The 13,243-nt window shown below is 33.4% G+C and overlaps 1 protein-coding gene across 5 annotated transcripts in view; it reads left to right on the top strand.

The window, feature by feature from the left end:
- Positions 1-13,243, top strand: part of DPH6 (diphthamine biosynthesis 6) — a 174,161-nt gene that overhangs the window by 25,888 nt on the left and 135,030 nt on the right. Inside the window, exon 4 of one of the 5 annotated variants that reach the window (XM_024568492.3) lies at positions 2,395-6,643. The exons of 3 other annotated variants lie outside the window; for them this stretch is intronic. In XM_024568492.3, the coding sequence (XP_024424260.2) occupies positions 2,395-2,577 (183 nt within the window). In that variant the 3' untranslated portion in view covers positions 2,578-6,643. Of the gene's footprint in view, positions 1-1,943; positions 6,644-13,243 lie in introns of those variants that run through there. One more of the 5 variants, XM_053927559.2, reaches the window with a different exon arrangement.

Here is a 13,243-nt window from a genome sequence, read left to right as displayed (position 1 = left end):
CCTGTATATAAACCAATAAGGCATGTGCGACTTAACAGTGAGGCAGAGGGGCAGGCATGTGGTTTGATAAGGGGAGTAGAGTTACTAAGATCAAAGTAATGCATCTGTGTTTGATCTCATCTCATTTCACAGCTCTCAGAATAATTTTAGATCATTGCTACTCAAAAGTGTGGTCTAGGGGCTGGTGTTGGTCCATGAAGTGTTTGTTATTGGTCCAAGGTCAGCTATTTATAGAAATTGAAACTAAGCATTGAGAAACTTTTGTAGTCATTTGAGAGTAATTTTATGTGTTGAATCTAATAATAAAAATTTGGCCTTGTATTTATATATTTTTACAATTTAAGTTTTGATAATTCATTTCAATTGTATTTTACAGAAGTTTCAGTCTTCAAAGGTTCAGAAATTTTTTTAAAAAGTTGTTCTTGACATAGTTTGAGAAGCACTGTTCTAGGTAACAGCTTTTCAAGTTTTTCAGCTGTTTGTCTAAAATAAAGATATTAACTGCAGCTTGAAATTACATTCTGATTTATACCTGTTTCTGCAGATGAATTACAAATTTGTATATTTGGTTATTTTGTCAGTTTCTTGGTTCAGTGAGAAGAACTCCTAAATTGAATGGACTCTTCAGGATGGGGGGAATTTTTTATTTTTTTCTTAAAATGAGTACTTTTCTCCAGAAAAACACATTTTAATGAAGTTCTTGATCCAAGATAATGTTGTGAAGAACTTTGTCAATCACCCATAGTTAACATTTTCTTTCCTTAACTTATAAAAATAGCTCTTTTAAAAAGGCAATTTGGGGTTTTGTTTTATGTATTCAAATTGTTATCTAGAGTAATAGAAGATTTAAAAAGGCAACAACAATAACAAAATATTGATGCTGCTGCTGCTTATTACAATGATTTCCTTTTTAAGGGAAGCAAAGAGCCGCAGTGAGATAATATTTGCAGCACCAGTTGAGTTTTTAACTTTTATTTTTCTTTTTTGAGTGGGGTGAGACATTCCCTTCTATAATATAATATGTTGTAAAATAGTTTCATGCAAAGTTACCAACCTTAATAGGGTTTTTGAATGTCCATGCAATCACTATTTCCTGTTTAAAATGATCTTTTGGTGATCCTCTAGCAGGGGTGTCCAACCCTCACGCGGCTCAGGATGGCTATGAATGTGGTGCAACACAAAATCGTAAATTTACTTAAAACATTGAGTTTTTTCTGTGATTACGTGTCACAGTGTATTTAATGTGTCACCCAAGACAACTCTTCTTCCAGTGTGGCCCAAAAAGTGCCAGAAGGTTGGACACTGCTGGCAGGTATCATTTGATAAAGAATCCCTAGCTATTTTTTGGATGTTTAAAAGCTGGCTTCCAAATAAAGAAATGGGATATGGATATAAAGAAGAATTTCAAAGAGAAAGAAATTCAAACAGCAAAGAAAATATTCAACCTCACTAACTCAAAATTGCATCTATCACTTTGGCAGGATTTAAAAATGCTATTGGTGTTGAAAAAATGGGTACCCCTATGTGCTGCCTGCGGCCTTGCAAAGTGGTTCCCCCTTTCTAAGGGCAATTTCACAGAACTCATCAGACACAAAAATACACACTCTCTTTACCAAGCTATTCCACTTTGGGGAATTTATTCTGAGAAAAAAACTAAAGATGTACTTGTAGATTTAGAAATGACTGGCTAATTATGGTGTATTTATACAATGGCATACTGTTTAACATCAAAATTGAAGTTGCAGAAATACATCTGAATATATTATTAAGAGAAGGAAATAGATTACCAAAATCCTATATGGTATAATACATTTTTGTAAAGTATTTGTATAATATATATGTGTAGAAAATGTCTTAAGGATATATATTAAGTCTGTATGTGGAAAGTATTGAGTGTTTAAACAGTTTTTGCACGTTTGACTTTTAAAACTTTTTTCTTGTAGCAAGCATGCATTGGTTGCTTTTGCAACCTCTTTGTTGAGTGTTTGGACTCCATTTTAACCTGCACAGAATGGTACAGGAGGAAAGGAAACCTGATCATCAACAGGATGTTGCCATTCCCCAGGTCTTTTTTTAAAGCTTCACCAGGAGCCTGTTTTTCTTTTGGAGCTGGTTCTGGAAAGTTGTGTTTGAGTTTTTCTTCTTCTTCTTCTTCTTCTTCTTCTTTTTTTTTTTTTTTGTCTGTGACAAATGCCTATTATTTTCTAAACAAGAAAGCCAATGTCCCAGTTAGGTGTGGGGAGCTCTTTTCATTCACTTGCAGCCCTGTTGTGTTAATACTGAATAAGCAGAGACAGCCTGACGGGTGGTGAAAGATGGGAAGCCAGCCTCAGGGCTTTTTCTGGTCAGCCCGAAACCTCTGATTGCCACGTTTTCCTAATTTCCCATTTCCAGGGCATCACTAAAGTGACCTTGCTTGCTGCATATGATGCTCTGACTTTTCAAGATTTTCACATGCATTTGGAAGGGCAGTGGGCGATTGTTTACAGGACTTCAAATGAACTGTGCACTCACAGCAAGTTTGATAAACACACATTTCCTGCTTTTATCAGTGAGATTGCAGAATGTGAAGTATGAGTTTCCAGTTTTACTCATTCCCCTCAACCCTCTTCCTGTTTAAAAACTTAGACATGCTAATTGAATTCTGATCTGTCCCTGTTTTTTATTCTCCTTATGGGTTCTTGATGGCTTATTCCAATACTTACCTAAGCAAGGTTTGTCAGTCCTTCAAAAATAAACTTTGCATGTATTCAACTTAAAGGAGATTCATCCCAAGGAATGTAATGTGAGCACTAATTAACAGTAATGACTGCTAATCACTTTGCTTTTTATACTCCTTTAGGAGCACTGCTATTATCCAATGTAGTTAAGTAAAATGCTTATGTGTGAATCAACAATGCTGAATCCTTTTAGCAGCTATTGCTCACAATCAAGCTTTGAATAAATTAGAGTTAACTAAAATTGATTTTAATATACTATTTCTTTTTATAATAGTAAACTAAAATATCTAGTTAAATATCCTGAATATTAAAAAAGACATTACCTTTTTTTTGCAGTCATCCTTATGGTAGATGAGAAGCAGTATTGCAAATAAATGTTCTCAGAGTTCAAGACATTTGCTCTTAGATTTCTTTGAAATTTCATGTGCCATACTCTTCGTAGTCATAGCAGGACTTTGATTCTGTTGTGAGCATTTTATCAGATCAGTGAAATGCAGTAGGCTTATGCTTTTCTAAATTTGTGCCTTCACTTCCTACAGGATCTTGCAGCTTCTTTCAATTATATAGCTCATTTATATAAACTGGTTCATAAGATTGTGCATTCATTGTCCATTAAAAGGAGTTGTTTTGTTATGTTTAGTGTATTATTAGACTATTATAAAAGCTTTCTGTTTATTTACATGCATTCAACATACCTATTGATACAAACTGCCTTGCCTCCGGAGTAGACTAAGCAAAACTCATAAATTAATAATTTAATTGACTGATATTCAAGTAGCATTTTGGTTAAGTTAATAAGTGAAAGCCTTCGAGTCAGTACTGGCCACTTTAACAATGCTTTACTTTTGACTTTTATTGGCTGAAAATAACTTGTTAAACTGGTGCTTTTGTAATAAAATGAAATCTATATACCATCTGAAACCCCTTCTCCTCTTTTTGATTTATGACTAGATTGACGTGTTATTGACGAATTATAACACTTCCACAGTTCTGCACTTTGATTTCAGAGGCGTTAATCTCTCTGGAAACTTGAGAGTGACAAAATGAGTTGTATACAGTTTTTCTAGGGAATTTGGGATTCTTTACTAGAGGCCTTAGTTTTTTGATGGTACTGTATTAATGTTGATTTATCTAACTTGTGATATGGCATTATGATTTGATGTACATTAATGGAGTATCCTGCTTTCTCATTTTACATATTCTTTCTAGTGGTCTGGTCACAATGTGGTTTAGCAATTCAGGACATTGTTTTTAAACTACCAGAATATAATCATTTGATTTCCCTTTTCCTCTTGTATTGTTTGTAGCACCAAAAACTTTTAATTTTGATGAATAAATAAGTAGGGGAAAAAAAGTGCTGGTGTTTAATAGGAAGCCTTATATTTTATATACTAGTCTTATGGTAATACATTGCAGTCATGCTTGTATGTTTTAAAAGATCTTTGGCATTGTGCTTAATTGAATTTAGTTTCAAAGAATTGTGACAGGAATTCCGTGAGAGAACAGAAAATATGTGGAAGCTTAATTGAATGCCATCCATGTGTAATTATAAGCTTCATGAGTATTGTTGTATGCAGCTTATTTATTTTATAGTCCAGTACTGTTGCACAATAGCACAAAATGCGTGCTTTTGAGGGAACACTTGCTTTTTCTATTTTGATTTGAGTTTGAATTTTTCTGTATAATAAAATTATGTTTAAAAAAGGTGAGGATTTCAGTTTTGATCCTTTTTTTGTGTGGGTTTTTTTTTCTGTACTATGTTTACTTTCATGTGAGAGTGATTGATCTGTAGCTGTCATTTTACCCAAACAGGGGACAAATGGAATTGGCCTTTTAGACAAAAGTATGCAAACAGACTGCATTCTTTCTGTTGATAGAATTATGGAAGGACTGCATGAGGTGCCACATTCATTCTGCTATTGATTGTGAAGAGGATTCTGCACTGGGGTGCTGTTTCCATTGGATAAGGAGGTGCTATGATTAGTTACCTTTCTCATGAAAGCACTACAAAGAGAAATGCAAAATGTGTGCAGTGCAGTGTTCTCAATTTGACAGTTGTTTTTGTTAAGTTTTTTTTGCCCCATTGAAGTCCAGCCTATTTTAGAAAAACATACATTTTGGTTTTTTTCCCTTATATTAGGCTTAGTAGATTTCCATGAATTTGACCCTGTAAAGAAATTATACACTACAGACAGTTTTCCTAGGCTTCCATTGTAAAGCTTCAAAGCTGATGCAACAGTGCCCTCTATAGTCTTTTGGTGAACAGTGGATAAATGTAGAGGATTTGGAATATTCAGGTAAGGAGCCGGATATTTAAATTTAATTTTTGCTCAGACAAAGAGACTCCTTTTTCCTAAGTAGACATTCTTGTTTTTCACTAGCGGCTTTACTTTAAACAAAGGGAACAAAAGACCATTCTGAGTTTTCATTTAGAATTATTGGCTACCTCTTGTTGTTACCCAGTGGTAAATCTCAAGTTTTATCAGACATTCATCAGAGTAACTTGAGATAGAAGGAATCTTACAAGCTGTACTGTCTCTTCTTGAAATATCTTTTTGAAGTTGAGTTCCAATAGGAGTATTTAAAAAAAAAATAACTTAGTTCCTTTGTACTCATTTCTTCTGTTTAATTAGAGCCTGAGTGGTCTCCCTAGAACTTAACTTTTACTTGTTCCTGAATTGTGTAACCCAGGCTTTATACATGACATTATTTCAATTCAAACCAAGGGAGTTACACAATGACTAGAGTATTTGTCATTCATTAGCACTGATTTACATTGTAGATATCCCTTCCTTCCTTTTTTGGTTACCTATTTGATTATATATGTTGATAGTTAAATTTGTTAAATTTTTCATTATAAAACACAACTTTATGTGAAGTTATTAGGTGATAATAAAAGCAGGCATCATATTTAGCTATGGTTAGAGGAGAAAAATTCTTTAAGCTAAGTTTATTTTGTTTCTAAAAATATTTTAGTAAAAAGAGCATGAGCCCAAAATCCTAGTTTCTCCGTGTATTCACTGTGTAATATTGAACACAATTCTCAATCTCATCTGCGAAATGGGGGCTAAAAATAGCTCATCTTTTGAGATTTTCCTGAGGGATTACAGATAATGTATATTAATTAGCCAAATCATTATATATGCTCAGTGGCAACTGTATTCCAAAAACCATAATGTGAAGGTAAATAGCATTGTTTTCTATGGGAAAATTTTAATATAAATCTAGAACACACTTAATGATTTAAAAAAATTCTTATAACTTTTGATGATGTGCGTGGATCTGGAAACTGGCATCCTTGGTGATGAGGACTGACAAAATGAGATGTGCATTAATTTTTAACTCCTTACAGACCTCATTCCCAAACTTCTTAAATAGGCCATGTTTATAAATTTAACTTTAGTAGACATTTACCCGCAAACCAATATTTGGCAACATGTGAGAACTGATAATAAACTCAAAAAAAAGGAGCCTTTTATTTTTTCCCTTAGTGTATCTGGGAACACGTAGGATAGTCTTCATTTACCAGTGTTCTTAATAGTAATTTAGAGCCCTTATTCGTATTTGCTAGGTAAGTGGACTTGCTTTCTCCACCCAACTACAAAAAGACTGGTGATTAAAAATACATCAAAATAGAACTTTTCAGGCAGAAGTGGAGATGGGCGCCTAATGTTCCTTCCCTTCAAAGGAACAAAGTTTAAAAACCTCTCGATGCTGTACCATAAATGTGTGTGTGTATAGACACACACACACACACACATACCCCTTTTGTTTTGTGGGAAGGCTTTGTTCTACTTTGGTTTAGATTCAAAGCACCTAATTCTGTACCTGGCACATAAGTGCTCAATTAATATGAACTAACATCAAATTTTTTTGAACACCAGGCTTCCTCTTATTGATATAGAAGATTTGAGATACCATATATATTAAAATGTAAAGTTAATATGACAATATAATATTGCAATAATTGTTTCTCCATGAACCATTTAAAACATACACTTCCAGTGTCAACCAGATTGTTATAACTACAAATAATGGGAAATGAAGAAAAATTCAGAACTTGTCTTCAAGATGATTAAATGCTGTCTTATTATACGATAATGGATTTAGCTGAAAATTCAGACATTTCAAATGATGTGATGATAAAAATAATCTTGAACAGAGAGCTTCTGAATTGAATTTTCTCAACGTTCATTAAAGCACTGTTTGTCTTGCAAGGTTCATATTTGTGCTTCATATTGATTTTGAATAACTTTGAATTTAATATTATAATAAACCACATATTGTTTTTAGTATATCACTTAGATTAAAATTGAGAACTGCAAGAGTATCTTTTTTAATTTTATAAAGAAAGAACCAATGTTTTAAGCTGATATATTGAAAATGAACAAGCTCTTAGTAAACCAAATGTGGTAGTCTTTTTAAAATAATGACCAGTTTCAGTAAGAAACATATTGAAAATTAAATTTTGGTTTACAAGACTGACAAGATGCTGTCTACCAAAAAAAAAAATGAATAAGGTATTTTTTCCTTTGCAATGAAAGTATCAAATTAAGAATCTGCTTAATTAAAATAATGATAAATGTAGATTACATTACTGAAGACATTGAAATACAGCTGCTCTGTCTAGTGAGAGCCTGCATAATTTACTAAGACTGTACAAAGAAGCAATGGAGCAGCCAGTGCAGACTGTTACAGGAGATGTCCTGTTTATTCTACATACATTTCTTCTTTTAATTAAAATGTCAGTGATAATTTTATAGCAGTCCTCAGAAAAAAATCCTTCTTTGAATTTCTTCAAGGTAGTAGAATATGAGATCATTACTGCTGCTGAATGAAACATTAAACCTGAGAAAAATAGCATATTTTAATTTTTTATTAATTCAGTTTTCTTAATTATGAGTTGATATTGAAGTATGTGATGATATATATAATTTTTACACGAGTTTTCCATAAAATAAATGTGGCAAAGTCTTTGAATATACATTTTATTAAAAACTTTTTGGAGTCACAAGCAAGATTTAAGTTGAGCCATAAATAGTATTGCTTACAAATAAAGATGTAGGTATGTATACTGTGACATTCTCAAGGTGGGGCAGACAACTGGGAGTATATCAGGGTTAGCTGGGTGGTATTTCCTGCTCAACTCCAGGACTGGGCTGTGGTGAAGGATAATATGTTGCCTGTGACAGTGTCTATGGATCAAAAACACGTTGAGAAACCCGTTACACTGTATTATTTTCATCTTTTACTTCAATGATGACTAGTGATATCTTCACAATTGCATGTATTTAAGAAAACCAGTATTGTATGTAGCAAGAAATGTTGGTGGGTTCTATTTATTTATTTAGCCTTTGAAGGATAGGCGAGGACTCTGGAGTCAGACTTGTCTGTTCTAGGCTCTACCACATGCTAGCTGCGTGACCTTGGTCTAGTTAACTTCTTCACACTTTAGCTCTCACATTTGTGAATTTGCGCTAGTCAGAGCATGTACATCATTGGGTTGTCATGAGCATCTAATGGCATAATCCATACAAAATCATAATAAAGGAAGACAAATGTTATTAATCACTAGGTGTAACATTTTTCTTGTGTTGGAGCGATATAGCATTGCTCATACTTAACTAAGTAAGATCATTGTTAATCTGTCATGGTTTGTTGATCTAGTTCTAGAGAAATTAACCATAACCTTCTGTGTCTTAAAGCGTGGTGTGGTCGAAATTCTGCTGCTCCTTATTTTGTCTCTTTTCACAGTGCTTCATGTGTCAATACAAGTTTCTTTGGCATTGGTGAGTATGATGTCAAAGTTTGTGCATTTTGATGTCTGTTTCGGATTTTGCCCTAGCTTGATACCAGAATTAATATTTTCCAAGGTTCAGTTTTTCTAAAGAGTCTTTTAAGTGCCCACTTACAAAAAACTTACCCGTGAGAGCTTTATAGGCAGAAAATGCACACATCATTAAGAATTTGAAAAGTTTATATGAGAAAACAATATGAGGAAAAACTTCAGATGATTTTATTCTATGTACTTTTTTAGAGCTTCAAAAATGGTAAATGCAAGAGACACAAAAATAAGTCACACACTGTATGATCATTATTCATAAAGTTTACACATGCGGTGTGAGTTGTAGAAAGTTAACATAACTTTTTTTCCCTCATAATTTATTTCAGGCTTTTTTCTAGTTGTTAGAGGTGTGAATAGGCACAGCGCCTGTTTCAAAGATGTGGCATTTTGAGTTTTAAGGGAGAAAGTAACTGCTGTATAGTCATCAAAATAATTATTTATCATGAATTCTTCGCCCTTTTAAAAATATTTTATATTTCTTTTAGTGTACCTCTTTGTTCTGTGACTTGATATTTATCCTTCCTTGTCTGGCCATTATCACTTTCTTCTAAGAACTCTGGTCTTTAAGGCTCAGTATTACCCTTATCTGTGCCTGTTTGGGAATTATACTTAGGGTTTTTGATTTAGGTTATAATTTTTATTAATACCTTCAAATAATTTATTAGTTATTCTTTGTACCAATTTGGTCTTAGAGTTTCTAGGTTATTTCCCTGTCCTGGTCCTCCCTAATAAAGACCAGATAATTTCCTATTAGTTTAGTTTTCAGTGTTTTCACCACGGTACTACTATAAGGTGTTTGTTGAAGTGAAGCTAGATTTCTCCTTCAGGCTGTTGTGCATATAGTTTCTTCTCAGACTGTTACCTGTATTTTAGGTAAAACTGAAACTAATCTAGTTTACGAAGATTTTACATAGTTTTAAGATGCCAACCTTCAATTGATGTTTTCTCCTTTATGATTCATTGATAATTACTGATTCCCTACTGTGTGTAAAATCACTGCGTTCACTGAGTCCCTGTTTTGTGTAAGAGATTTAGTGTGACTGCTCTTTACCCCATGTTTTTATTGACTTGGAATCAATTTGTCAGTCAGGCAATCTGAAGTGGAAATGATTCTGGAGCATTTACAACCAAACAAAGCTAAGGGAAAATATAGTAAATTACAACTTACTGTTACTAATTAATGTGGTAGCTAAAATATTGTTTTATAAAAGACATAGCTTGGAATTATACAAATATTTGAGTATATAGTTTTCATTTTCTGGACTTTTAAAGATGTGTTTTAACTGGGTTTGGCAAAAGCAAAGAAAAAAGCAGTCATTGTAACTATCAATTTTGTAGAAGACAAAATGAGGATCTCTAAATTTTGTTTTGTTACAATTTGATACTAAGTAGTTCATTTCTTGATATTTAACCCAAGACTTGGAGTAGCCCTCCTCGAACAAAGTATATAATTTATTTTCATAACTTATTTACTACGATTATTTGATACTTTTGCACCGTAAAAATAACATTGGCAGTACTTTCTTTGTCTAGTTCTTAAATTCTAATAGACCAGACTTTTCTGCACCCTTTTAATTTTTTATTCTTATGCTTAACTATCTGTTTTTTATCTTTTACCTCTCATGTGGTTATAAGAGGGTCTTTCTTTTGAGACTGGGTTCTTCATACCCTCTTCTAGACACACACAATTTCTTTATTTAGTGAAATAGCTTCATCATAAACTTGCAGGGTTTTCACATTGTTCATCATGGCTTGTTTTTATCTACATTATTATTTAATTTTCTTTGATACTTGAACAATTTTGTTCTTAAAGAAGATACATAAAAGTGTAAAATATATGAAGATCTTACTCAAAATTCAATCATTCAACATTAACATTTTAATGTATTTCCATATACATATATTTAAGACACATACATAGACACACACGTGTGTATGTGTGTAATCATTTATGTATGTAACTTTGTAGACTGCTTTTTTAACTTTATATATCAGTAGCATTTTTCCATGCCATTAAAATCTCTTTATGAATATGATTCAGTGGCCAATTAATATTCTATCATGTGGCTGTATAATAATTTTTAATTGTGATTAAAGAATTGTGATTCTTTAATGATTCTATTTTTACTGTAAATAGTAGCACTTTGATGTGGCCACAGTAATTATTGTCTACATTTAAAAAATTAATTTCTTGGACATCACATGGAGGGATTTCAATGGGGAGAGGGAAGGGAGGAATAGCAGGAAGAAGGTACAGGGAAAAAGAAGCATAATTAGTAGGCATAAAATAGACGGGGAGAGATAAAAAATGATATAGGAAACAGGACTCAAAGAACTTATATGTACAACCCATGGACATGAACTAAGGGGGGGTGCTGGAGGGTTGGGGGGCAGGGCAGAGGGGTGATAAAAGGGGAAAGTTGGGAAAACTGTAATAGCATAATAAAAATACTTTAAAAATTAATTTCTTAGATTTCTAGGCATAGAAATGGTGTATCAAAGTATATAATTATTTCTAAGGCCTTTAATACATATTACCTAATTGATTTCCATAAAGAAGTAGCTGTTTATCCATGTATTATTTGTATTTTGAAACTCTAAGTTTTTGCTTAATGTATATGAAACCTCAGTTTGGAATTCGGTTTTTATAGTTCCCGGCACTTGGTGAATCCAAGCTGGGAGTAGCATTCTGCCCATCTTTGACTATGTTTCATTCTTGGGAAAGAAAACTAAAGAGATATGTGTTAGCATAGCTCAGTCCTGTAACCCAAGATGTAGGGTGATTTTTGTGAGAAGTCAGCTTCCAGCGATTTAATGGGGCTACATGCCATAGACAACCAGCTGAAAAGAGGGCTGAATTTTAATATACTGTATACTAATAATGTGCCATATGCAGGAACATGGATACAAATATAGATACATATGTTATATTTATAAAAAACAGTTATAGATGTAGTATTAATTACAATTCTTTTTTTTTTCAGATAGGTTCTATTTTCTAACTAGCCATACTGTGTTCTCCTCCTTGATATCAACTAGTTTATTTTGTGTTGGCATCATTAACTTTGGCAGTATTAGGAAATTATTTCTAATTTTCTCTCACCAAATAAATGATGGTAGAGATCATAGTAGATTAATCATTTTGGCTATATATTTTTAATATCAAATATAGTATTTTATGTATATTTTAGATCCTATAAATTATTACTACAGGTTTAAGTCACTAGTTTATGTCCATAACTACCTCATAGAAACTATCTTATTCTTCCCCCCTCCCTTTTTTTAATGAACTTGTGTTTTTAATGTTGGCTATTTTTACCACACTATTAAAAACAAAACAAAATTTTTGTGCTGCTGTTTTGAACTTAGTGAACTTAGTATAATAATAATAATAATAATAATATAGTAAGTTCATTTGTAAGGAAAAAACAATGTTTTATGGTAATTTTTATTAAATGATTATTTAGACTTTGGACAAAGGATAATAGATGAGCTTTTCAGTATTATAACTACCTTTTGTTGTTGGTTTCCTTACTTTCTCAACACTATGATTTCTACATAGGAGGGTGAACCCCCCCAAAAACCCAGGATTATCTTCTGGAGGGTGGGACCCTTGTAGTACAGGCTTCCCCCACTAGGTGAGTGTTCCCATCTGTATCAGTGCACCAGCTGGCATTGTTGTGAGAGGCCGTGTTTGGTTTCAGTGAATGTTTTTTTGAAGACTCAGTGTGTTTGCCCATTTCATGATGGGGGATTTATGAGCACACCTGCCCACCATGTGCTGAGTGTTCAGCAGTTTTTGACCAAAAATAGTGTGACTCCTGTACCTCACCCTCCCTATTCACCTGATTTCCCCTGAAGTGACCTTCTTTGTTTGTTTCCCTTGATAAAAAATAAGTCCTCAAAGGGAAGCAGTTTGCAGTTGTGGAAGAGGTAAAACAGAAATGGCAGAGGCACTAAAAGGTATCAAAATCAATGAGCTGAAAAACTGTTTTGAGCAGTGGGAAAAAAAGTCTCCATAGGTGTAGTACATCAAATGGAGAGTACTTTGAAGGTGACTGAAGTTTAAACATGTAAGAAGTAATACACAATTTTTATAAATAAATTCCACTTTTGGGAGTTCTCTCTCACATTTGGTTTTTTTAATCCTTAGTCTTCGGTAGTTTGTTAATAGTGATATGAAAAACATTCCCACCACACTGGCTTGGGCGTGTGTGTAAGAAGTGTGTGGGGTGCTGTTGAGAGGGGCTGTTGCTGTTCTTCTCCAGGCTGCTGGGATCTCCCTTTGTTTCTTCTACTTGCAGCTCTAAACACACCTGTATGTACATACTCTGTACCCTTTCACGGTTCCATTCTCTCCTTATTCTTTTCCCTCATTCTCCTTGTGTCTTCACGTTTCCTCTTTCGTCTCTCTCACCTGCATCTGTGCTTGCACACACACAGACACATTACGTGAATTTTCAGGTGTTAAAGATTGCAGGATCTAGGTCTAATTTAATTGCTAAAATTTTATCTACATCTGTTCCCTTTCTCTTTTATTTAAATTGTGGTCATCTGTAATGTTTATGTGTTTTTATCATCACAAGCTGTTCTGTCCTTCACTGTTTTATGTCTCTCAATGAAGAATAAGTGGTGGAACTAGAAAAACTCTTAGAACAGAGTTTCTTGAACTTCAGTA

This window comes from Desmodus rotundus, chromosome 7 (genome assembly GCF_022682495.2).
Source record: "Desmodus rotundus isolate HL8 chromosome 7, HLdesRot8A.1, whole genome shotgun sequence".
In the NCBI taxonomy this organism is placed as follows: Eukaryota; Metazoa; Chordata; class Mammalia; order Chiroptera; family Phyllostomidae; genus Desmodus; species Desmodus rotundus.
Note: the sequence above shows the minus strand (reverse complement) of the source record. Positions and strands in the feature narration are given on the sequence as shown.